This window comes from Zonotrichia leucophrys, chromosome 2 (genome assembly GCF_028769735.1).
Source record: "Zonotrichia leucophrys gambelii isolate GWCS_2022_RI chromosome 2, RI_Zleu_2.0, whole genome shotgun sequence".
Taxonomy (NCBI): domain Eukaryota; kingdom Metazoa; phylum Chordata; class Aves; order Passeriformes; family Passerellidae; genus Zonotrichia; species Zonotrichia leucophrys.
Window position 1 is genome coordinate 43454549 of NC_088171.1, and position 24696 is coordinate 43479244.

The 24696-nt window shown below is 43.8% G+C and overlaps 2 protein-coding genes across 5 annotated transcripts in view; both read left to right on the top strand.

The window, feature by feature from the left end:
• Nucleotides 1–289: 289 nt before the first annotated feature.
• Nucleotides 290–10480, top strand: GGCT (gamma-glutamylcyclotransferase). Its single transcript, XM_064704748.1, has 4 exons — nt 290–546; nt 3700–3845; nt 6980–7115; nt 8983–10480. The coding sequence occupies exons 1-4, from the start codon at nt 424–426 to the stop codon at nt 9130–9132; spliced, it is 555 nt and encodes a 184-aa protein (XP_064560818.1). The 5' UTR covers nt 290–423; the 3' UTR covers nt 9133–10480.
• A 513-nt stretch (nt 10481–10993) lies between these two features.
• Nucleotides 10994–24696, top strand: part of NOD1 (nucleotide binding oligomerization domain containing 1) — a 28106-nt gene continuing 14403 nt past the window's right edge. For 3 of the 4 annotated variants that reach the window (XR_010439131.1, XR_010439132.1, XM_064704749.1), the window contains exons 1-4: nt 10994–11032; nt 17509–17847; nt 19679–19853; nt 21051–22860. Coding sequence is in view for 2 of the 4 variants with exons in the window: in XM_064704749.1 (XP_064560819.1) it covers nt 17632–17847; nt 19679–19853; nt 21051–22860 (2201 nt within the window). In the remaining 2 variants the exon portion in view is untranslated. Of the gene's footprint in view, nt 11033–15754; nt 15835–17508; nt 17848–19678; nt 19854–21050; nt 22861–24696 lie in introns of those variants that run through there. The other variant, XM_064704750.1, reaches the window with a different exon arrangement.

A 24696-nucleotide genomic window follows, 5' to 3' on the forward strand; every position in this document is an offset into this window, starting at 1 on the left:
AAAGGTGAAAGTTTTCTCTTAGAACTTGGGTTCTTTTCCATGCTGCTCAAACCGAGACTTCAGTGTTACAAACTAAGCCAGATGAACGAGGAGACTGAACCCCTGAGCTCCGGGCTTGTGCCCCTCAGCCCCGCTGCCCTGAGAGCCGCGGGGGCTCCGGCCCAGCGCCGCTCCCGGCTCCGGGCTGGATGGACGGATGGATGGACGGATGGACGGACGGATGGAGGGGCGGAGCGCTCCTGCCGCGTCACGGCCCCGCCGGGAGCCCGCCTGAGGCCTTGCCCGGGCTCTGCTGCCGCCGCTCTGCGTCACGGCCCCGCCGGCTCCCGGGCGGCGGCGGAAGCGGCGGGGAAGGCGAGGCGGGAGGGCGGCGCTAAAGCAGCGGCGGGGCCGGGCCGGGCCGTGCTGTACTGGGCCGGGCTGATGGAGCCGGGCGGCGAGAGCGGCTGCTGGTTCCTGTACTACGCGTACGGCAGCAACCTGCTGCGGGAGCGGCTGCTGCTGCGCAACCCCTCGGCCGCGCTCTGCGCCCTGGCGCGCCTGCAGGTGCGTGAGGGGGCGGCTGGCGGGGCCGCGGGGCGGCTGAGGGAGCCCGACATTCCTGCAGGGAGCCCCAGAGTCCCCGAGGAGCCGCACGTCCCCGCGGCTGCCTGCGGTCTGGCGCTGCAACCCGTCCGTCCCTCCCACGGGGGTGGCCCCAGCACGGATCAGGCGGCGGGTCCTCGTCGAGATGATGGTGCCGGGTTGTGTACCGTGAGAGGACAAGGAGCGATGGACGTAAACTGAAACGGAAGTTTCACCTCAGCGTGAGGAGTGACTTCTTTATGTCGAGGGAGGCAGAGCACTGAACGGGCTGCCCAGGGAGGTTCTGGAGTCTCCCTCTCTGGAGACATTCCAAAGCCTCCTGCGGGCGTTCCTGTGTCACCTGCTCGAGGTGACCCTGCCTTGGCGGGAGGGCTAGGACAGATGATCTCGGGAGGTCCCTTCCAACCCTGGCTATCCTCTGCTTCTTGACCCAGGGCCTGCTGCAGAAGGAGTGTTTGTGGTAGTCCCAAACATTCGGAGGTTATCTGGCAGGACTGAACCTTCCAGGCTGGCAGCCATGACCCATGGCCCCTGTGTAAAGCACTCCGGACTTTGAAATGTAAAGCAGCAGGAAGCAATTCTTTACTGTGAGGGTGGTGAGGCATAGGAGCAGGTTGCCCAGAGAAGATGTGGATGCCCCATCCCAGGTAATGTTCAGTGCCAGGCTGGATGGGGCTTTGAGCAAACCAGTCTAGTGGGACATGTCCCTGGTACAGGCGAGGAGCTCTGCCTGCGTTCTGTGATGGGAGATGGGAGCTTTCAGCCAGCTCTGCACATCTGCAGCTGACACCTTCACACACCCTACAGGGCAGTTCTCTCCCTGCCAGGGTTATTAAATACCATTGTATCAGCTTGGCTTTAGTGTAGGCTTGGAAACACCAGCTTGTGGTCATTAAAGCTGTTGATGTACAGATCTGTGCAACTAGAAGGATGCTTGGAGGAGCAGAGCATCAATTGACACCACTTAAAGATGACTTGAAGGTTCTCCTGGAGTAACTGGCTGGAAATTATCTATGTTAGAGTGTATGAAGAAGTTCAGAAAACTTGTCAATAATAAACTCCCCATAGTCAGATACTTGGTGTCTCTTGGTACTATCAACCTGGCAGCTGAGACCTGCTCCTGTAAAGTGTGAGGAACTTACAGCTACCCCTCCACTGAACATGCTGAGATCCCCTCCTGCTGAACCTTGTAGGATCAGACCCTGAAGGCAGGGAGAAAGGCACGAGTAGTGTGTGCTTGTCTTGGAATAAAAGCAGGCTTCTTCAGGTCGATTTCCTGGTTAGTCAGTAAGCACCTCTTGCCTCACTGCAGGCTGGCTGCCTTCTCTAGCTGGCCTGTGACCGATTGCTATGTTCCCTGCTGACACCACGTGGCTTCACTCCTTTGCTTCCAGCTGGAAAATCACTGATGCTGGGGAGTGAGGGTCTGCAGGAATGTTGGAGCTGATTTTCTATTAATTGCTTTGTGATAGTGCCACTTGGGCTTAAAAAAAGGAGAAACAGCCTGTAAACAGAGTGCTTTGGATCTTAAACTAAGGTAAAAACTTGAGTTAAACTTTAGCTAAACTTCCCTCTAATTTTACTTTTCAAAGCTTTGTTAATCTTCAGCCAGAAGCTGTTAAGAATGGGATGTGCAACAAGCACAGAAAGGGTATTACACTGGTATTAAGAAGGACCAAAGACCAATTTCTTGACCCGAAAAAGTATCTATCTACTGTGTTTTTTCCCCTCTTCCCAGCAGTGTCTGATGCAGCTGCACACATGGTGTAACTTAGAGTTTCCTGCTCCCAGAACCAGAGTGAACTGTGCTGTTTCTGTGGGATCTCTGTTGCTGTTTTTGGGTGGTGCCTGATGATTTTATGCAGCTCCTTGCAGCTATTCAGTGCCGGTCAGGTCCAAGAAAATATAACTGGAGGAATAAAGTAAAAATTGGTGGGGGGGTTCCCCCTTTTTTTTTTCTTCTTTTTTTTTTTTTTAATGAGACTGTAGTGAGAGTAGATGATTCTATCCAGGATTTCCTTGGGGCTGTCCTGCAATTACTTGTCCTCATCTGTAGCTTCAGTCTGTGACTCAAGTGGACTTTTGTGCAAGTAACTTGGTGCATCTAAGTAAACCATTTTCTAGTGAAATTGGTTAAATAGGGGACATTTTATGGGGAAGGAAAATGACTCTGTTGATGGAGTAAACTCTGGCTTTTCCAGGCTGCTGTCACTTATGCACACACACACAAATTGATAGGTGCTCTGTGTGTATGCCTCCAAGGGCTTTTTCTTTTTTTTTTTTTTTGGCAACCTTTTTACTATATCTATTAGGACATATTACAAGAGAGTGATGTGTCTCAGAGGGAATATTCATGTGTACATGTGTACATTTCAAAACAAAATCATAGGTTCAACAGGGTGGTTGTAAGAAATACACAAAGCTGTGGGGCTGCATAGGTTTGGGGTTTATTTTTGTCGTTGTTAAGCAGGTAGTCTTCCTTAAAGCTTGGTTTGGATTGTGGGGGGAGGGAGTGTTTCCCTTCTGTACTGCTAGGGAAGGGTCCACAAATTGATTAATAAGTAGGAGAGGATACTGAGTGTATTGAATCAGGTGAGAAATTACATTGATACCATTCAATAACCCATTATTCTCTTTTTCATATATACTGATATTGCATGTAAGAAAAAGTGATATTTGTTTCCTAAAATAATGCTTCTACTTACAAAAAATCTGAATAAGCTCACTCATTGAGAAATATGCCGTGACTTAAAAATACCCAAGAATGTTCCAGATCAGTGATGAGATGGAAAAAAAATCATTGTAAAATACAAGGGATGGTGTTCTATAATTGGGCAGTCTTATTAGTGCATGAGAACAGGACCCAAAGCTTACCATCTTGTAGACTTCTTTACCTTTACTATTTTCCTGGATCCTGCCATAGTAGCATTTAAGTCTTGTCACAAAAAACCTGCAAAGGATTTGGCACCAGGTAGGTGACACCTGTCTGTTCTTCCTCCCGTGTCTCCAACTGTATGTGTACTACTGTCCTTTGGCTGCCCCTTTCGTGTCAAGAATAGCCAACAGCCCTAACTTCCAGGGGAAATTGATTCTCTGCATTGCTCTGATTTGCAGGATTTTAAGCTCGAGTTTGGCCATCATCAAGGCAGGACAAGTTCTGTCTGGCATGGAGGTACAGCTACCATTGCTCAGAGCCCCGGAGACGAAGTGTGGGGAATAGTGTGGAAAATGAACACTTGCAATCTGAGTTCGCTGGATAAGTAGGTGACTTAACTTTTGCTGTCTTCTGCTACTTTAGAGGGTGATTGAAAATTAGCTAATTTTTGGTGAAGAGCTGTGTGGTAACTGTGTGTTGGAATCAAGAAGATGCTTTTGATTTTAATATGTGAATTCTATTTCACAGTATGTGTATTTACTTCTGACACTTCTGTGATTAAAATAGCTTTGTTTTCAAGCTAAAGCTACTTTTAGGGGTATTTTAACAATCTGTGGACCTTGATTCGAAGTCAGCAGGTCATGCTTCTTTTATTTTTTTAACTGTCTTCCCAATTTTCTGTCTCTTTTAAGATTCTAAAATCTGTATTTGTCCTATGGTGTTTTTCCCATTGCTTTAGGGAGAATTCCCTTTGAGACTGACATCAATGTCTGTTTACATCTGTAGACTCCAGTTGTAGCAGTAAAGGAAGGGATAAGGACAAGACTGCAGAAGAGAGATCTTTAATTCAGGCAAAGGGACCTTTTGAGGAAGTTATCTACATCTCTTCTCTTCCAAGGATGTAAACTGTTGTGAGCTTGAGGAACATCCCAGCAGAGAGCTGGGGTGTTATAGTTTCCCCTGTTGAATCGGTGAGCCTGCCTACACCTTTACAATGGGTGGTGTAGAATGTTCTAGCTGTGCCTGGTCATTCAGAGACCTTCAAGGAGCCCTGAGCAAGTTGCTCCCAGGCTGAAGTCTAAAAGACCACCTGGTTAAACAAAGCAAGGAATAGCATGACTTCTTGCAGGGTCTAAGACAGGGCATAGCATGTAATCTCCAGAAGTTTGCCTGCTGCCACGTGCTTGTTGCAGCTTTTGAGATGTGCCTGCACAGCACGGTGCTTCTGGTACACATGGATTGTTTTTTCAGACCAGTTCATCACTGACAATTCCAGCAGAAATCTGGGCTCATGAAAACAAGGGAGCAGAGCATAATAAACCCAATGAAAGCACTACCTCAATACTGTTCTCCTGCCTCTGGTACTGCTGCAATTCCAGTGTGTAAATATATCCTTAAAATCCTGGCAGTGAAACTTGGTTCCAATGTGCTTTTTGTTGCCTATGGTGAAGCTGAAATACAAGGGAAACTTTTTGCCCAAGTTCTTTTAGCACTTTATGGTAATGGCCACTCTTGAGCACTCTTGTCCTGGCTGGGAGTGTTAGCCCTCAAGCAAGAGGGCATGGGCATCCAGTTGGCATGCTTGTGCTTGGACAGCTTCACATGTCCCCTCTTCATTATCTCCTGAGTTCCTCTGCTCTTGCTTACAGTAGCACTTAAACATCCTGACCCCTTCTGCTGACCTTTACTTAAAACTCCTGATTGGCCATGCTTTCCTGAAGCATTAACTTCCTAAGTATGATGATCCTGTCTGACAGCATCTGCTTTTGTGTTTCCCCTCCATGGGGACAGTATTTTGTACTCTGACTTCCATAAGTGTTTACACACTGTTTATACTTGACATAGTGTAGGATTGCAGACCCCTGGTATTTGTTTGGCAGGGGATAAATTTCAATGCTTGCTAAGGTACTAGAGACTTGAGTGCTGTAACACCACTAAAATCTGCAGCATGGACACCACCAGCACCACAGATTACTTTTTCCCACTTGCCTCATTGATGCCATGGAGGAGAACTAGAAATGGGATGTGTTCTTGGCTTTTATAATCATAGTCAACAGTGCTCTTCTAAGAATTGCTCCTAACACACTCAAATGAGCTTGCAGGTGCTCCTGCTGAAGGTCTTGGGGTGCTTTGCCTGTGTGCAAGCTGATATATTTGTAGGTTCTCCACCAAGTTATTTCCTGAAATTACCATGTATCCAAAAAGAAAATGCCCCACCTTTTTTTTATTTTTACCCCTCTTAATCTGGTTAAAGTAGTCTGTGCTTTGTTATTCAGAAGCAAAGGAGGGAATGTGTAATTGAGGCTGCACGTAACTAGTTAAAACACTAACAAAACAATTTAATATATAGAAAACAAATATGGGAGGGAACCTTTTGATTAGATGGCAGAACTCTTTGGCTTTCAAATTAATTTTCTTTGCTGTCTCAGCCATTCCTATGAGGTTTTTTTGTCCTCTGTACTTCACAAATCTGTAAGTTACAGACTAAATAATGACTTTGCCTCATAGAGTCCAGCAATGGATGTTACTAAACAGTTTTCTTGCTTTCACACAACCACTTGACCTATTTTTAGTCTGCTGGCCTTGAATCTGCAGTTAGCTTCCAGTCTGTACTTGCACTTAACCTAGTTACTTGCCTAGCATGGCCCACATTCTGTACGTTAAATAACTTGAAATGGTAGCAAGTCTTTGGGAAAAAGACGAGTTGTCAAATTTATATTGGACAAGCAGGGCTAAAAACCATGTTATGACTTGTAGCTAAAGTACATCTAAAGTTAATTGTGCTATACAGTCGCTTGTATTGCTCAAGTTTCTCGTCTACTTCTTGTAATTTTTATTGGTGGCTAAATGCCAGTGGTTGAGGACAATAAGTAGGCTTGGTTTTGAGTCTTTGTTTTTTGAAGCATAATTTTGCTAATAAAAAAAACCCCACCAAATAGTTTTTTGTCCCGACCTAGCTCATTACTGCTCTGTATGTCTTGTGCAAGTTAAAAGGTGTCTTGCATTATTCATTGGAAAGTGCATTGCACAAGTTGTGCAAGTTTCCCCTTATTAAAAGGTAACACAATGGACAAGATAAAACTTTGCAATTGCTTCTTTATCTAAGTGGCAGCTAAGGAACATGTGTCTGGCTCATTAATTCTAATAATCTTGCTTGTGTTTCTCTTTCTGACTACCTGTCTTCCACAGTAATTAGTTTAGGAATATTCTCTTTCTGACTTCACAGGTTAATCACAAGTCATCATTTCTTACAGAGCTGAAATGATAAAAGTGAATTCTGTAACAACATATTTTCTTATATGGAGCAAGTTTGCACAAAAAGCACTGAAGTATGTTTTGCTTCATTTGTTTTTCTTTATTATTCTTTATTATATCTTTATTATATGTATATTTCTATATTAAAGCACAGACCAGTGTCCTGCCTTGAATTCTGTTGTAATAAATCCACATGTTTATTGCATGGTTGGTTGGAAATGGATTGGATAATTGACATGAAAGGAATATATATGTGTTTTACAGGCAAGAGGGAGTTGAGGATGGCATTTATGTCCCAATAGAAGTCAATGTCCACACGCAAGCAGGAAAGGTACTGACCTGTCGAAGCTACCAGATGAAGGACTATGTCTCTGGTCCCCCTTCTCCACAGTATAAAAAGGTAGGTGTTGCAGCACTTTCATTTTGGAAGAGTGTACAGAAGTTTATAATGCACTACTTCTGTGCTATTTAATAAGTACTTTGATTACAGTGCATAGAAGGCATGACTACTGTAAAGGTATAGCAGTCCTTGTGCAAGGTACTGCTGGAATGATGCTCACAGGACATTGCTAGCTCTTACAGACCTATTAAATCAGCTTGGGGTTTTTGGTGTAGTTATACCTTACAGGAATCCCCTATTTAACTTGGGAATTAGCTGTGATTGGCACAAGGTTTTCTGGAGGATGTTGCTCACATATATGCAGCAATTCTCTGTTTGAAAAATTAATGTACTGCACTGAAAGGACAGAGGGAATGTTCTGTGGGGAAAATGCAGCACCTGGCTTGTAGTTTCCAGGAGGTGGGTTATCCTTTCTGTCTCGGTAAGTACTTGCTGTCACGGCAGGATGCAGCTGTCACCTTTTACCAGACACATCACGAGTACATCACAGGGCTGCAGCAGCATTGCAGAGCACGGCAGGGTTCCCCCTTGATGGCTGCTGAGGCACAAGTGTTGCAACACTGTTCTGCAACACTGACTCTGCAGAGACACATGATCCAGTCACGCAGCAGGCCTGACCTGCTCAGCCTGTGAGATCTGGGCAGGCCCAGCCACGCTGGTGTGGCTGTGTGTGATGTGTACAGACATCACTGCAGCTGGCTTTTCCTACCTGAAGTGCAGAAACCAGGAGTGAGCCTCTTAAATCCCAAGTGTGTTGCCTTCTCCAGACTGAGGAACTCACTCCTCTGAGCTGACTTGCAGGAGCACAGCTAAGGCCAGCTGCTGTGGGACTGCTGAAGAGAGGGCTTGCTTAGAAAGCAGGCTTTGCTCTTCCACAAACCTCTTCCCTGCCAACCCACCTTGTGGCAAGGCAGCTCTTTAGGGCTTTTAAGGGAGATAATACATAGTCTGCTGCTGTGTGTCAGCTCTCATTGGTATGCTGAAAGTGCAGACCTCCACTATTGGCAACTTTATCATTCCCTCCTGCTCCTGTCAGGAGCAGTTGTTATTTCTGTTCTTCTCCTGTGCCCCCAGCTTTTTCTTTGTTTTTTTTTTTTTTTAAGTTAACCAGGCAGAAGAGCTAAAAACTTAAAAGATGACTGCATTAGCACACAGTGATTGAGCTACATCCATCTACTGTTACGTACTTTTTGTGGCAAAATTCATTCTTTCTAGACACCTCATCCTTGAAATGCATGCCATTAAATGCATGAAAGCCTATTTAGAATGTTCATTTCTATATGCAACCTTGCTGGTGTCTCCTTCAAGCTGTGTTCCTACAACTTCCCCTTCTCCTCTCACTGTCAATCTTTCCTCTGCACCAATACTTCAGTTTATTTTATGTATGGAAGGAAAGCTGCAGTAACAAACTAAGGAATCTGTGCTTTTTCACTGAGTTAAGTGTCTGTTTCTCCTATTCCTGTACCCTGAATAGGTACTTGTTGTTGTCCTTTGGACAGCTTAGTTTTAAAAATAACCACTTTTTAAATTCTCAGCCAACTTTAGTGTCACACCTGAGTGAGAAGCAGCATATATTATTGAAGTTATCATCCTGTCTGGAAGAAAGAACTGAATAACAGCTTAATTAGAGAGGCTTGTGTGCTTCAGTAACACATCAGAATCTCAGGGGTAGTTAAAAGCCTTTTCAGAGTAATTTTGTTCATGCTGTTCTGGTCTCCCAGAAGCCTTTGGCTAACCTTAGGTACAAATAGCTCTATTTGAGATAAATTCTCTGGGTAACTTAAATGGTTCCTCCTGCTCAAGTGATTGTTTGGAGGAGTCTGTCCTTTTTATTACTGAAGGCTTTTTTTTTCTATTTTAATTATAGGTTATCTGCATGGGTGCAAAACAGAATGGCTTGCCCACTGATTATCAGGAGAAATTAGAAGCTATTGAAACCAATAACTATGCAGGACCGGTGCCAATCATGGAAGAGATTGAAGCTGCTGTTAAAGCAGAGAAAATAAATTCTGCATAGAATGCCTCTGCATTTGCTTGGCCATTCACCTTGATCTAGATACTTCTCCTCACTGTGCTGATCAGCAGTTTCTTTATTTATCAAGAAAAGATGAGTTTGCTGTGCATCTACAGTAAACCATTAGACATAACTTGCAATTTGAAGACACACTGACATTGGTAACTTCTTTTTGTATGTATAGCTTGACTACATGCTGAAGTACATACTGCAAGTACATTGCAGATTTAGAAATTATCTTTCTGTAGTTGTCATGCAGTGCTGCATGTAAATTTGTGCTTCATGTCCAGTTTGCTGACCTTTTTAAAAGAAAAAGGCCATTTTCATGAGTTTTGGCACTTGTTGCCTTCTGAGGAATAAGGGCTGCAGGATCAGGTCATGTGTTTGTAAGAGTTATACCTGTACATGGCTACATTTGTTAGATGCAAAGTAAACTCAAACCTCTAAGGCTAAACCTTTCTCTCTGCTACTTCTCTTAATGGTTTAAAACCCATCCTATCTGATGCTATGGAGTTCCTGTTCCTGTTTTGTAGTTAATAAAAAAGTAGCATTTTTTAAACTCCTTCCATGTTTTATAGTGTAAGTCCAAAAGGCAGCCTGAGCCTAAAGACAATATTCAGCAAAGCATCTCATTCAAACCATCATAGCTTCCTTCCTTTCAATGTCTAGTGAAAGTCATAGATGAACTGGTTAGCTATAACCAAGGCATTTTTGAAATAATTAATTTTAGTTTGATATTTCCAAGGGGATTTTTTAATTACCTTTTTGACTGGCTTGTTTGCCTATCTAGGCCTTGGTCCAGTGAAATCAGAAAGTCTCCTTTGAGTCCTAGCACATTTATTCTGTGGGGTTTTTGTCTCTTAAACCCTAAATGAACAGACTTGGCCTCTTGGGGGTTTTTTTCTGTTGTTGTTGTTGTTTTTCTCCCCACAGTTTGACAATCCAATGCATAACTGGAAGCTTTTGTAACATATATTTATTTTCATGGTACTGTGCAACCCCTGCAATTTGTCTATGGGGTATGAGGAAAAATTGACAACATGGAAGATGTCAAATCACTGAGATTTGGCTTATCTTCTCTACAGTGTATTTTTTTCTCTTGATGTACAGAGAGGTGTAAGATATAATTGATGTCACTGTGTGACTGCTTAGATAAATGATAAAATAACAGACTGCCCATGTCTTCTCTGTATAAAATCTTTTCTATAAACTTCTGCCAGGTATTTGTAGCTGCTGTCCTGATGTAATATGCCTGTTTCCAGAGTTGGGCACGGTGACTGCTGTAAAACATGGTACTTTCCATATTAGCACTGTCTAGTTTGAATAAATAAAATTGTGATTACCAAACCTCTGACACGCCTGTTCAGTCTGCACCCCTCAAGAATATCACAGAACCACAGATTGTTAAGGTTGGAAGGGACCTTGGGAAACATCCAGTCCAACACCCTGTCAAGGCAGGGTCACATCGAGCAGATGACACAGGAACACGTCCAGGTGGGTTTGGAATGTCTTTGGAGAGGGAGACTCCAGAACCTTCCTGTGCAGAGTGCGTTGCTGATGGAAATAAAAACTGGTGATGTGGGAATGCAGCTGAAGCCTTTTTTAATGGATGTACGGACAGTCAGTAGGGAGCGCAAAACTATGCATGAAGCACTCTGGAGTGTCCTTGCACGGGGGGAGCTCGACCGAGGGAAATGGTCGCTGCCGGGGGACGCGGGCACCTCTCGGGGCAGGAGCGGTGGCTGCGGAGGGCAATGCGATGCTGGTGACGGGGCAGCCTTGGGCCATTCCTGCGCGGGGAGGAGCCGCTTCCCGCCGGGGAGGAGAGTCCGTGTGTGGGGCGGGAGGGGGTGAGGGAAGCGCCCGTGGGCTCCTCCCCGGCCTCCGTCCCTCCGCCGCCGCGGTGAGTGCCGGGGAAGGGCCGGGGCGCAGGCGGGCTGCCGGGGGAGGGCTGCCGGGTCCCGCTGTCGGCTTTCCGTAGAGCAAAGTTTCTGTGGTACGGCTGAAAGCCTTGCAAGGTGGGAGGGAAAGGGCTGCGCCGCTCCTGAGCTGGAAGCTTCGGGGCTCCGTGGTGTTTCCTCAGGAGGGTCCGTCCCGCCCGGCGGCCGGCGCTGCCTGACGGGGAGCGGGGACGGGCGGCAGCGCCCGCAGCTCCGCGGCGTGGGGACAGCGCCTTGTACCAACCACAGCAGCGCTGCCCGCCGTAAATGGTGCTCCACATGCTGGCGGGGATGTGGCGCTCCTGAGGGCTGTTGGGGAAGGGCGGCGAGGTCCCATCGCTTCCGATGCATCGCTGCCGTCCCGCCCTGGCGGCCGTGGCGGGGTGCAGCGAGCCTTTTGCTGCCCCGAGAGCCGCAGCGCAGATCCCAATGCAGGCATCTCACGGACTCACAGGCCACTCGCTTAGGCCCCGGTGCTTTGCCCACCTCTCCCGAGAGAAGCTGGAAGAGAAGGAGGCGGGAGCGGCTCGCAGGGCGGGATGGTGCCCCGTGGCCTGGCCGTAATTCCATCAGTCCCGTGATTCCATCAGCTGCAGCTTTCCGTGTAGGATTCACTGCTGGTTGAATGTGAAAATAGTAAATGATAATAGAAAAGTTTCATGTTTATAGACCACAGTAAATTGTCCTCCTCTGTGTCTTAGCAAAAAAAATTCCCCAAGATTTCTCTGGTTGGAGAAAGTTTCTTTTCTTTCTAGTAGTGGCTCATTATTTATTGATCTTTTCCCAACGGGAAGGAGTTACAAGGAAGCCTCATAAAGTCTTCCTGACAGGGGCTTCTTAATGCATCCAAACACTATATATAAAGTTATATTTCTATACAGAGGATTCTGTTAAGATATGTAGGAACAAAACTGTGAGGGATGGGAATATTTCTGTCAAAGCCTGTGCCTTTTAAAGAAAAGCTTGTCATTTTACCAGATGGAGGCAGAAATAATTTCTTCTGTGTTCTTTTATATCTGTGGCTCTTCAAATAACTAGGGATGCTTACAAAAGCTTATGATATAGTCAAAAGAGACTGAGAGAGGGGAGGGAGGAAAAACCACTGAAAGATGCTGATCTCTGGGACCCCAGAGCGATGCAAGAGCACGAGTTGTAATGGATTTACAGGAACATGATGTTAACATACGGCTCCCTGGGCATTTATTGACATGTGTAGCATCACTGATGATAGTTAGACATTGTGAAGTGGGGCGTGATGAGTATGCTTTAATTCACACAAACAGAATAATTTAAGATCTGCCCAGAGACTCTGTACAAGCTCTACCAATGCACCATTTTTGCTATAACAATAAAGGGCTATTTTTTAGTACCTTTGGGAATACATTGCATTGCTTCTCATCAAACATGCAGACTTTTTGTGTAGCACACGTGCCCATTTGCCTCTGATCTCTGCATGTTTTTTACTGTTCTTGAACTAAGTAAAATAGCTGAAGTTCTTTTAAATGTGAGAGCTGCTGTGTGGAAATAGGTGTTTTATTCACTTATTACAGTCAAAGACTGACTGCTGTTGCATGCATGACATAAGATGTGGAAAATCAATCCCTTTTCTGTCTCTCCCAATGATAGCAAAATGTTGAATTTATACTGGCCTGACAGAGTCCAGATTACCAAGCATACCAAAATTTCCAGTTCTCTTGCTGTAATGACTCTGTAGCGAGTAACTGGCACTGTAAACTAGCTTTTCTCAGGAAACAAATCTGACTTGGAGACACAAAGAGCATAGGGCTCCATTTCATGTGAAATGGGGCATTGTTTTCATACAGCCACCTCTGGAAGAGTGATTATGTTTTGATTGCTATGGACAGAAGGCTGTGCTAGTGGGGACTCCCCTAGCCCTGGGCTGGCACCCAGGTTTGTGTGCTTCACTGTTGTCCTGCCACAGCTGGCTACCAGGTGCTGTGTCAGTCCCGAAGATATTCCAGCTGCTGGCTGCGGGTAGCTAGGTATTGACAGAGGACTTTATTTCACAGGCAATTTAGAGGAACACTTCTTGTCAAGATAGCAAGACTGCAGAAGAAGTAGAATTGGCTGAGTTTTCAGCTCTTCAGAAATATTCTAGATTGGTCTCAAATTCGTTGCTTTAACAGTTGTTAACTAATTTGCTCCTTATATTGACTTTACTGCATCATTCTACACAGTCTCCTTTGGAGCAGCCAGCTCAATCAAGAAAAGATTCATTTCTACTCAATTCCTTAGCTGACCCAGAAGGAGAAATGTTTTTTAGCTATTCTGTAAGATCCTTCAGCCCCTTTATCTACAGCATTTACCTTTGACAAGACCTTGTTGCAATAAATCAGCACGTTCTGTGATGCCAGGGGTCTTACAGCACTGGAAGTGGAACAGGCTTCTCAGTTTTTTTAGAAGAAAGAGCTGGGAGATCTTAGTAAAAAGAGGATGTGAGGAGGGCAGGGCCAGGGAAAGTAGAAATGAATATATGCTTGCACAATGCTGAGAGTAGAGGGAACTCAGAGGAGACACGAGATGAAGTGCCAGTGCCTTCACTGCAGCTTATTGACATGGATTGTACAAAACCTTGCTGGAAGTACTGATGCTTTTACTGTACCTCTTACTATGACAAATTTCATTTCCCTGTTTCATTTCCCTCCTTATTCCTGGCCTGATCCCCATCTTGCTTCCTCTTTTTATTCTCAGTGGCACAGGTTTTTGATGGCATTGATTGCCACACTTACTGTTGCTTCTCATATCGCTTCAGTCCCCATCAGCATTTCATTTGGCCAAGACCCTGTCTTCCCTTTCTTCTTGGCTTTTACAGCTAGCTGGTGGGGAGGTGTTCTGCTCTTGGGTTCTTTTTAATTCCTTCTAGTCTGTTTCCTGCCTTCTTCACCTGATGGACTTTACTGCCCTCAAAATGGCTAACTGCATTTCCTCTCCAACATCACTGGCAGCCTCTTCAGTAAGTAATTGTGTTTTTTTAATTTTTCTTCTTAGGAACGAGAAGTACATTCAGTTCCCAGATAGGAAGCTTTTCCCCATGAGTCTTTCTCCTGTTGTCTCCCATTCTAGACTCTTGCTTCATTCAGGTGTCATCTGTCTTATCAGTCTCCATTCCTCCTTAGGTGCTCTGCTGTTTCAGCTACTCTGTCAAGCTTGCATGTCTTTCCCTTTTTCTTGCTCATTTCTGCAAATAGATGTGTTCACAAGCTGTTGCTGTTAGAACAGACGATCTGTTTTGTCCATAACTTTGTAAGAGCCTTAAGGTGTCTCTCAGAAAAATGATTTTACTCACTTTTTCCCTTTCAGAAATGGAAGGCAGTACCCTGAGGTGTCTCACATTAATGTGTATTCTCAGTCTTTTCTAACAGCATCCCCATGACTGATGCAACTGCAGTCACACAAATTACACTGGAATTGAATCCAGCATCTGGAGGGCCCAAGATAAGGCAAGGAACACTGTATGCACTCTAGTAAGGAAGTGCTTTCAGTGCCTATTTATAAGCTGCATAAGCATTTACCTTTAAACATACCAGATGTGTAACCTAGCATTGTGAAACTGACAGATCCTTCTACAAGAGAGTTAGCAACCTTGTGTTCCCTCACTGAAAAAATCATATTGAAGCACTGTGGAAGCTGGGACTCTGCAGAAAGAGAGATGATGGGCTTGCAGATAAGCTGGAGACCTCATGTTGTTACACACTGGCCTCATGTTTTTAAAAACACTGCCAAAAGAACACCAACAACACAAAGAAAGCCCTACAGAAACAGAATCATATATATCAAGTTTCTTCATACAGCTGATACACTTTGCTATGAATACATGTAGCAGGAAGTCTTTCTGTTCCAGCACCATTTAGTGTTCTGCTCTTCATCTGATGTGGATTTTCTTAGTCTGTGAATGGTGGAAATTGCCATTTTTTTCTGACTTAAAAGGACTGATGAAAAGTACTAAGTACTCCAGTACTGGATGGTGTGGGGTTTTGCACTAAATTTAGTATTTTCATTGAAGATATCACTGAGTACATCATCATGCACAGAATTCATATTGCCAGTCCTGCCAATCCCTGCTTGGCATTTTTGTTCTTTCTCCTTTTCTCCCTGATGTTTAGCCTCGCTTTATATTTCTTTCTACTTGGTTTCTTGTTTCTCCATTCTCCTGCAGATCACCCTGTGTGAAAGGGAACGTGCTCTGTCCTGCAGCATTTGTATGCACACCCCTTCCAATAGCAGCCATGGTTTGTACTGAAATGGATGTAGTCAGATGCAGGGCAGACATCTTTGAGACCTTCTGGTCGTTCCATATTTTTCATGTTCTGTCCTGCTGCTGTATTTCTTCTTTCCTTTCTTGTGCTTTTTGTAGATGGAACTGAAATAGTGAAAAAAATACCTCAATTTGCTTTGTACACTTGACATCATGTTGGTTCGCTCTTATGGTTTTATGAATATTTGTCTCAGTTCTTCTTACAAATTAGGAAGAAAGAAAATGCATTAGAATAATGTGGTCCTGGAATAACCAAAGCAACCAAGGAATGTTGGGTGGATGCAGTATCTTGAAAGAATAGGGTTAATATTTTAATTGCACGTTTTAAGATGATACTATCTCTTTAACTAAAGCCTACAGATATTTAAGGCTGAATTATGTTTTCAACATGCTCAGTCTTCATTTGCAGAATGAGCTTTCTTGAACAAAGAGATGTGCCAGTGTGGCTTCTGGAAAGCTGAGTGACTCAGAAATCAGCCACTTCCTCGGGTGGGTCATCTGAATGGGGTAATGAAAGCTTGATTTGTCTGAGTAGATGCAGTCACTTACTGGTGTGGTAAGAAATTCAGATTGCTTGGTTACATTCCGTTTGTTGGAAACAGTTTTGCCGTTTTGGGAGTTGGCTGTGACCCAGAACAGTTGTGCTGGGGATTTGCCAGGTCTCAGCCCTTGGAGAGCCCTACTCTTAATGCAGTTATCTGTGTTCATGCAGGTCAGACCCCCTAAGCTGGGACCTGTTGGGAAATCTGAGGGGCTAAGCTGGTTTGCCCTGCTGGTTTGAGTGTAGATAGTTAGTATCACTAAAATGCAGTGGCATAAACTGTGTCTTTCTCCAGCATCAAGCAGGGGAAGCTTCACTGATGCAGACAGCAGCTTCTGATATGGAAAACCCATAGAAGTGAGATTGTTCCAGTAGCAGGTCATTTAGAATAATCTGTGAACTGGCAAGGCTCAGTTATATCTTGACTGGGGAGTGCTGAGGAGCATTTGAGAAAGTTTACCATCATTGCAAATGTCTTGGGAAACTGTGAGAATTTTGTAGCAGCGGTGTTGGCACATTTACAGAATTTTTGAAGGGTTTTGTCTTTTGGTTTTGTTAATATGACTGTAATCAGAATCTAAGAACATTCTTCCAGATATCCCTTGACCTGCTGAAACAACAATGTGTTTTAACTGTTACTGGGCGTTGTCAGTCCTTTGTGTTGATCGTGCAGATTCTCCCTGTCTGTGTGGAGGTGATTCAGTTGAGATCTTGGCAAAAAATTTGCTTCCTGCATGTGAAATCATATGTGCAATTTGTACCTAAATAGTACCTAAATGAACTTACTGTTGAATTGTAATTTCAGTATAACTTCATGCCTATTATATGGTGGGCACACTAACTAAAATTACAAGAAGCCCTGCTTTAGTAATAAAACAGAGAGCAGTCTGATCCTGATTCCTCTTGCTTTATGCCCTGTTGAGAAAAAATAGGAATAAATGGACATCTAAAAAGAGCTCCCAAGAGGTGGTTTGGAGAACAAGGGCATACACTGTGTATGTATTTGCAGACAAGGAGAGAGCATTCATGCTAAAGAGTATGGTTTCAAAATAGCATCCCTCCTGGTGTTGGTGAACCTGGTATCCTTAGAGGCTTAACTCTTTTTTCTAGTTTAGCTGAAACTGCCTCAGAGTTCACAAGGCCTTGCTTTCAGGTACTATATTTTCAGCACTTCTTACAGTCTCTTGTTGTAGCAAAAAAAAGCAGAGTGAATTGCTACTATAAATTAATTCCTCCTACAAAATTAATTGCTATGAAGTATAATTTTATTCTGTTTATTTCCTTGTCCAGATTATGTTTGGACAGATGCCCTGCTTTGTCTACTCAAACATTAAAAACTAATAAAAAATATTAAATTATGCATTAGGAACAGGCAATTAATTAAGCAGATGCCAGTGATGGTGTTTGAGGCAAGCTAGAGTAAAATACTGGTAACAGAAGGGAGACTGCCAGTTGTAGATATTTTATTTTTCAAAACCTGAACAAATAAATGAAAGTACCTAAGGAAGAAACATTATTAAGAAGTTGGCCATGATACTACAGAGAGTTTGGGAGTATTCTGTGATGTCTAACTGAAGGATGTATGTGCATAAACTGAGGTTCTGTACAATTACTTTTTGCAGGCTCGGTGATGTGCAGGACAGATTTCCTGTTTGCCTGAAGTTAAATCTGAGCTGACCTGTCACTACAAATGGACAGTTTTTCAAAGATGAGGCTTGGTGGAGCAGCTTCTTGGTATCTCAAAGATGGAAGGCCAACTTTGTGCTAATGTGGACATTTCTGTGAAAAAGCCTCCAGAAACAAGCCCTCTGTCCTTCATTGCTTTGCTGAAGGTTCACCGAGAGCTTCTGGTCAGTAGGATCCGAAACACGCAGTGCTTGATTGATAACTTGATTAAGAACGACTACTTCTCCACTGAAGATGCAGAGATTGTTGTCCAGTTTCCTACTCAACCAGATAAGGTAAAATTGTTTTTTCTCTAGCCAGTGAAGCTTTTGGTTACTTTCAGTTTATCACCACATTTTAAGGGCTCATCTGACAATTTTACATCTAGTGTGTTTTCTAATCTTTGTTGTTTTTGAGTTTTCCCACCCTGTTCTTCCTGGATGAGTATCTCCAGCACATCCCTTTCCAGCTCAGCTGGCACTGCTGGTTGTGCCCGTTGGCAGCTGTAGAAATTTAGCAGGGTGATAATTGCTGTTCTGTCCCTCCCAGCTGCGGCTTTGTCCTCTGATAAAGATGTGGCCACATGGTTGTTAGAGTATAGCAAGGAAAATCTGCTTTAGGATGCTGTGGGATAGATCATACTGCTGTAGGAGAGACAGAAATTAAATGTTATTTTAGAAGTTAATGATTGTTTGTTGTCTGTGTGAACACCTTCCTTTCTATTTAAAGACCTATGTACCTTGTAAATGTTTCTGTGGAAAATTGATGTATCCTGGCATACTTGGGGTTTTAATTCATCTTTGGACATCAGTAGCAAGAATTATTTCCCTTCATTAGGAGAAAATTACCGTTTACACAGTTGGCCTTTGCATGGTAGCTTGAAACAGCTGAGGAGATTGTTTCCCAGACCAACCAATCAGGCAGCTTCAGAGCCCTGCCACAGTTAGGGGCAGGCAAACCATAAAAAATTCAAAGACCTTGGACTTCACCAACAGTGCAGATTTTCATAAAATAATCATTCTTGCTGGCATATTGAAATGGTAACACAGTGCTCACACTGTGTGTAGGGTCAAAGCTGAATAAATGCACACTGTATGATTATCTCAATTTCTTATTGTTCAGCATAATATGCATGGTTGTATGCAAGGCTGAGGGGGAGGCCATGCATCAGGAGTCTAAGCAGAGACAGAGAGCAGGTCACAGTAGTGTAAGTGAAGTGGACTCTGTGGGAGCTTCTCTGGAAGGCATAAAACTGTTGTCAGAAAATGTTTCATGCTCTGCAGTGCTGCATGTACATCGCCCTGATTTAAGCTCGCAAGAGACCACAGTCTCTGGAAACCCTTTGTCTGGTTTAGAACTGCATTCTTCATTCATTTCTAGCAAGGGGATCCTGACATTCAAAATGTGCCTCCAGATGACCTCTCTGTCTTGCAGAGGGTTTTGTACTTGGACTGCCTTGTTCTGGTGCACAGAGATCACCCTCTGCCTTGCCCGTGGAGGTGACACTTTGTGCTGAGCTGCTCCAGCCACTGCCTGGAGCCATTGGTTTTGGTAATAACTGCAGGCAGAGGGGCCATTGTACAGAGGGAGCCTGGAGAATTGAGTTGCTGTGTTGGAAGGAAAAGTTGTAGGGTTTTGGCTCAGCATTAAGATCCAGGGAGGGATTCAGCCTATCCTGCTCTGAACCTGGCTGGATCCTGAGGTAAATCCAAATGTGACTAGAGTATTTACAAAACAGAGGGTGAATTCAGGGCACTGAGAAACCATCTCTATTTCCATTTTAAACAGCACAGGGTTTAAAATACACTGTGTAGTCAAGCTGAGGAAATCCTTTGGGTTCTCCATTGAGGACTGGCATTTATCCATTTTGTTTCTGGTTAGTGTGATTGAGCTCCAAGTTCAGACCTTAACGTGCAGAACCAACTCTCTCACAGCACTCAAACATAAATGGCACTTGGGTTTTGTGGTGGCTCCAGTTCAGAGCTGGATTTTGATTTCACCTTTCTGAAGCACTAGTTTTGATTCTGGACCCCTGCTCCAGTCCAGAAAGGATCCTAAAGCAGCTGACAGGTATTACTGTGATAAAAATGCTGTGTATCAATGATCCTTCCTGTGGTGTTTCTTCAGGTTCGCAAAATTCTAGACTTGGTTCAAAGCAAGGGAGAAGAAGTTTCGGAATATTTCGTCTATGTCCTGCAGAAAGTCACTGATGCTTACTATGAGCTTCAGCCTTGGCTGGATGAAATAGGTTACAAGCCTTCAGAGAATATTTGTAGTAAACCTGTGGTAAATACAGATCCAGGTAAGGTCATGCATCTCTATCCCTTCCCTCAGAAGTGCCCTGCTATGTAGGAAGCTCCAACCAAGTGACAGGAGAGTAAAAGTTTAGGCAGGCACAGCCAGGGAAGTTTAAGAGGCAAAATTAATTAGCCACATTATAAGGCACACTGTACAACACAAGGGTGATTTTGATAAATTACATCCTGTTTTGTTAAACTTGGGCTGTTTCTGCATTTGGTTGTAGGTATGTAACACAATGGCAGAACCACCTTGTGCCAGCTGTAGTATTTTCTAGGCCTCTACTACAATTTTTTAGCAACATTGTGATGTTTTGGCCATGGACTAGACAATATTTCATGAAGAGAACAGTCAAGCAATGAGGCAGGTTGCCCAGGGAGGCTGTGCAGTCTCCATGGGGGTTTTCAAGATCCAATTAGACAAAGCCCTGAGTAACCTCGTCTATGTCAGAAATTATCCCGTTCTCAGCAGGGGGTAGGACTAGACCTTCTGAAGTCCCTTCCAACCACAATTATTGTCATCCTAAATTATGATTTCTAGCAATCCTAAAAATCAGACTTTAAGTATGCAGAAATTATTTCCTCTAGAGAGGTTTTTCCATACTACATAAATATCAGAATTACTTTGTCCTCATCTGAAGCAAAGTTTCTGTTGAGAACCACAGGCCAACATTGTGGAATAACTGAGATTCTCTTGTGGGTTTTTTGTCATCTTAAAAAAATCTATGAGATGCCTGGTACTAGGTTTCTAAAATGCATGGCTTCTATTTGCAATAATATGAATGGCTAAAGAAGTTAGGAAAGAATAGCCACCTATCTGATACAACTGCAGTTAGAATAGAAGTACAGTGAAATCAATGACCAACAACTCCAACAAGCCTTTGCAGAGAGTTAAGCAGCCTTTGACAAAAGATATGGGGCTTGGCTTTGAGTCTCAGCTGAAGGATAGTAACCCCTTAAACCAATGCAGTATCACTACTGGCTTTCAGGAAGTGGAGGCTCACATGTGACCTTTCTTTAGCACCTGAATTTCCCAAGTGGGTGATGATGGCAGCACAAATAGAATTAATCTGCCAAAGAACCTTTTCCACATTAGAATTACTTTTGTTTATAACCCCCTCTGAGTTCCCAAAGAGGTGGGTCATTGTAGACATAGGTTTTTAAATAATAGTCTCTTTAATAATAGTTCACTGTCTTTTTAGTTAGCAGGTATTGCCAGAAACTCAGACATGAACTGGGACGGGACTCCAAGTTTTTTATGCTGTACGCTCAGAAGGAGGAGATGCTTCTTGAAGAAATTTACTCCAACAGTATTATGGAGCTGGTCAGTTTTACCAATGAGAGTCTTGGCCAGGTGGGACAATTAGAAGCCCTCTTTGATGATGCAGTTGGGCTAATTAATGAAGATGGAGAGACTGTTTATGTCTACGGTGATGCAGGAATTGGAAAATCCATCTTGTTGCAAAAGATACAAAGCCTTTGGGCCAGGAAGGAGTTGGACATAGGGGCCAAGTTTTTCTTCTGTTTTCGGTGTAGGATGTTTAGCTGCTTCAAGGAAGATGAAGCCATATGTTTGAAAGACCTGCTCTTCAAATATAATTGCTACCCAGACCAGGACCCCGCAGAAGTGTTCCGTCACATCTTGCAGTTCCCTCATACAGTTCTTTTCACCTTTGATGGCTTTGATGAGATCTATTCCAGCTTTGATCTCAGCAGCGTACCTGAGGTATGCTCACCCAATGAACCCATCCACCCCCTGGCACTGCTCGTAAGCCTTCTCAGAGGAAAGCTTCTTAAGGGATCCAAGAAAATTCTTACTGCCAGGACAGGAACTGAGATCCAAAAAAACATCATTAGGAAGAAGGTGTTGCTCCGTGGTTTCTCCAGGAATAACCTGAATGAATACACAGCTATGTTTTTCAAAGATGAGCAGCAACGAGCACTGGTGTCAAACCAGTTGGAAGCTAACCCAAATCTCTGCAGTTTGTGTTCAGTGCCTTTATTTTGCTGGATTATCTTTAAATGCTTTGAGCACTTCCACTCCAGCCAGTGGTTTGACGGCCAGGAGCTCCCAGACAGTTCTGTTACATTAACAGATGTATTTCTGCTCATGATTGAAGTACACCTGAACCGATCAGTGAAAACAAGTTTGCTGAAGAGCAATATCAGAAGCCAAGCAGAGATGTTCAAGTCAAGAAAGGAAAGTCTTCTAGCTTTGGGTAAAATGGCATACAAAGGGATGGAGAACTCTTCCTTTATCTTTGAGCAGGAGGAAGTCTCATCGGCAAACATCTCTGAAGAAGATTTGCAATTGGGCTTTCTCAGGACAGTTAAAGGTTATAGTGGCTGTGACAGTCAGGCCACTTATGAGTTCTTGCATTTAACCCTTCAGTCTTTTTTCACAGCTTTATTTTTGGTTATGGAGGAGAAGGTGGGTACCAAGGAGTTACTTGAGTTTTTCAGTGAATGTTCTTCCATGGAGACTGCCCAGCCTACTTGCCTTCGTATCCCCTGGCTGAAGAAACAACTAGCAGGGGGGGATCCTTTCCAAAATAAAGAACACTTTAATTTTACCAACATGTTTCTTTGTGGCCTGCTTTCTGGACCCAGGCAGAAGCTCTTCAGACATTTAGTTTCACCTGCGGTCATTAAGAGGAAGAGAAAAACACTCATCACATACCTTGGGGAGAGCATGAAATCCCGCCTGAAAGGCTACACTCGGTCCAGGCTGAAAAGCTACAACCAGGTGCAGGTGCAGCCCAACTTTGTGTGGATGCTGAGGTGCCTGTATGAGACGCAGAGTGAGAAGGTGGGGAGGATGGCAGCCCGCCGCATGCACGCCAACTACATCAAGCTGGCCTACTGCAACGCCTGCTCTGCCGACTGCAGCGCCATTTCCTTCCTTCTGCACCACTTCCAAAAGCGCCTGGCTCTGGATCTGGACAACAACAACATCAATGACTATGGAATAAAGCAGCTGCAACCTTGTTTCAGCAAGCTTGCAGTCATCAGGTAGGGGTCTCTGTATGTAAGCAGGTCCTTGTGTATTCTTCATTTATTCCACAAACCGGTGGGCTGAAGGAATTGATCTCGCAAGTGGAGACAGATGAGAATCAGTGCTCCTAGAAATTAATATTTCAGGTCTTCTGAAATCTTTGTTCATTTAGTCATAGGAGCAGAGATAAGCTGTGGATTTGGAAACCAAAATGGAAAGGGTGGACAGAAGTTCTTAGAAGCACAGACTGTTTAAACCTGTACGTTTAGTTAGCTCCATCTCAAATTGTTTTGTCTCAGAAGAGAATTTTTATGAGAGAAGGTGCTTAAAGGAAAAAGGAAACAAAACAATCTTTCATTATCTGAAGATTGCCTGAGGCCATCTCTGCCCTTGATCATAAGGGGTAAGGGAGGACCTCCTAATTACAATAACCCTTGATCAGAAGCTCTGAATTTCTTGCTTTTGCATCCTGTCCAAATGTCTGGCTTTCATAGGACAAAAACTATCATATACATCCATGAAAGAATGTAGTTGATGCCTTCACATGTGGTGTTTCCCCTGAGGTGTTGTGAAGGGAGGACATGGCTTGGTGTGAACAGGGAGAACTAACTCCACCTCTGACATCACAGGCCAGATTGTTTCACCTCCAGCCCTTTGAGGTTGTACCATGTAGATATATCTTATTTGTTCAAACATTTAGGTGCAGAAAATCAGGAACTTCATATATATCTTTTTAAAGCTCCTCCAGCCTCATGAGAATATTTTTTAACAACTGGATTTATTCCTCCTGTTTGGCTGTGCTTTGCCTTGTTTTCCTCTAGGAATAAACCAAAGCCAGTGACTCCTGTTTTTTTCCCCAGTGATTTGCAAATTGACTGACCTCCCAGGAGAAAGCAATAAGGAAACTCCTGGGGAAAATGCATAAGTACATAAGACAAAACAAAGAAGCAAAGGCCAGCCTTTCATTCTTCGTGCCTGTCATGTGATCATGCCATACACAGTGTGATCCTAACACCATCCCCAGCACCAAAACAGTCTTTTAGGTTGCCCTTTTAGCACCCCTTTATGGATCTTCATATGTTGGAACTTTTACTTCTAATGAGCAATTTCTGCAGGTCAGGAAATGTTGTTTCCAAGAGCTTAACTATCCCTTTCAAAGAAGCAAGCTGCTGTCCTGATCTGTAGAAATTGGCTGATCTCTCCTGTGTGCTGGCGCATTCCAAAGGGACCAGGTTGCTAACTAGCAATGCTTAGGGAGGCTGTTGGTGATAAGGGACTCTCAGCAGGAAATCCTCAGGGTACTGAGTTTGTGTGCAAACTAAATGTGGTCAAAATGTTTTCATAGGGACAGCTTTACCCAGAAAATGTGCTTGATGGCAACTGGAATGTTTCATTGAACCTGTCCATAAGGTGAAAAAGCTTGAGAAGTTACCAAAAAAAAAAAAACCCAAAACAACAACAACAAAAAAACCCCACCCCAAACAACTGTGAGACAAAGCATTTTTGTTCTGTGAATGACTGATATTGATTTGCTTCGTGTCTGGCTGGGACAGTAAAATTAGAAACATCTAGCACACCCATGGGAGCCCAGTTCTGTTTTCTGGCCAGGGCTTTTCACAACCTTTATTTGGTGAAGCCTGAATGTGTTGTGACTTTCAAGATGCCTGGCTTTTGCTATGTACTCAGAGAGAAGATTGCAAGATTAGTAGTTTGGACAGCTTGCTTTTGCTAGGGTGTTAAGCAGACTTTCTTCCTGGAATCACAGTAAGCACAGAAGGAGAGTGAGATGTTTATCTGGAGTCTGACTTCCTACATATTATTGTTCTCAGTTCTGTGGACAGCTTCCAGAGCAT

What these genes read in the sequence shown, in the direction of transcription:
- GGCT (XM_064704748.1), top strand. Translation starts at nt 424, where the DNA reads ATGGAGCCGGGCGGCGAGAGCGGCTGCTGGTTCCTGTACTACGCGTAC. An exon ending in GCGCCCTGGCGCGCCTGCAG is followed by an intron (nt 547 to 3,699) that starts GTGCGTGAGGGG and finishes TCTGATTTGCAG; the next exon opens with GATTTTAAGCTCGAGTTTGG. An exon ending in CTTCTCCACAGTATAAAAAG is followed by an intron (nt 7,116 to 8,982) that starts GTAGGTGTTGCA and finishes TTTTAATTATAG; the next exon opens with GTTATCTGCATGGGTGCAAA.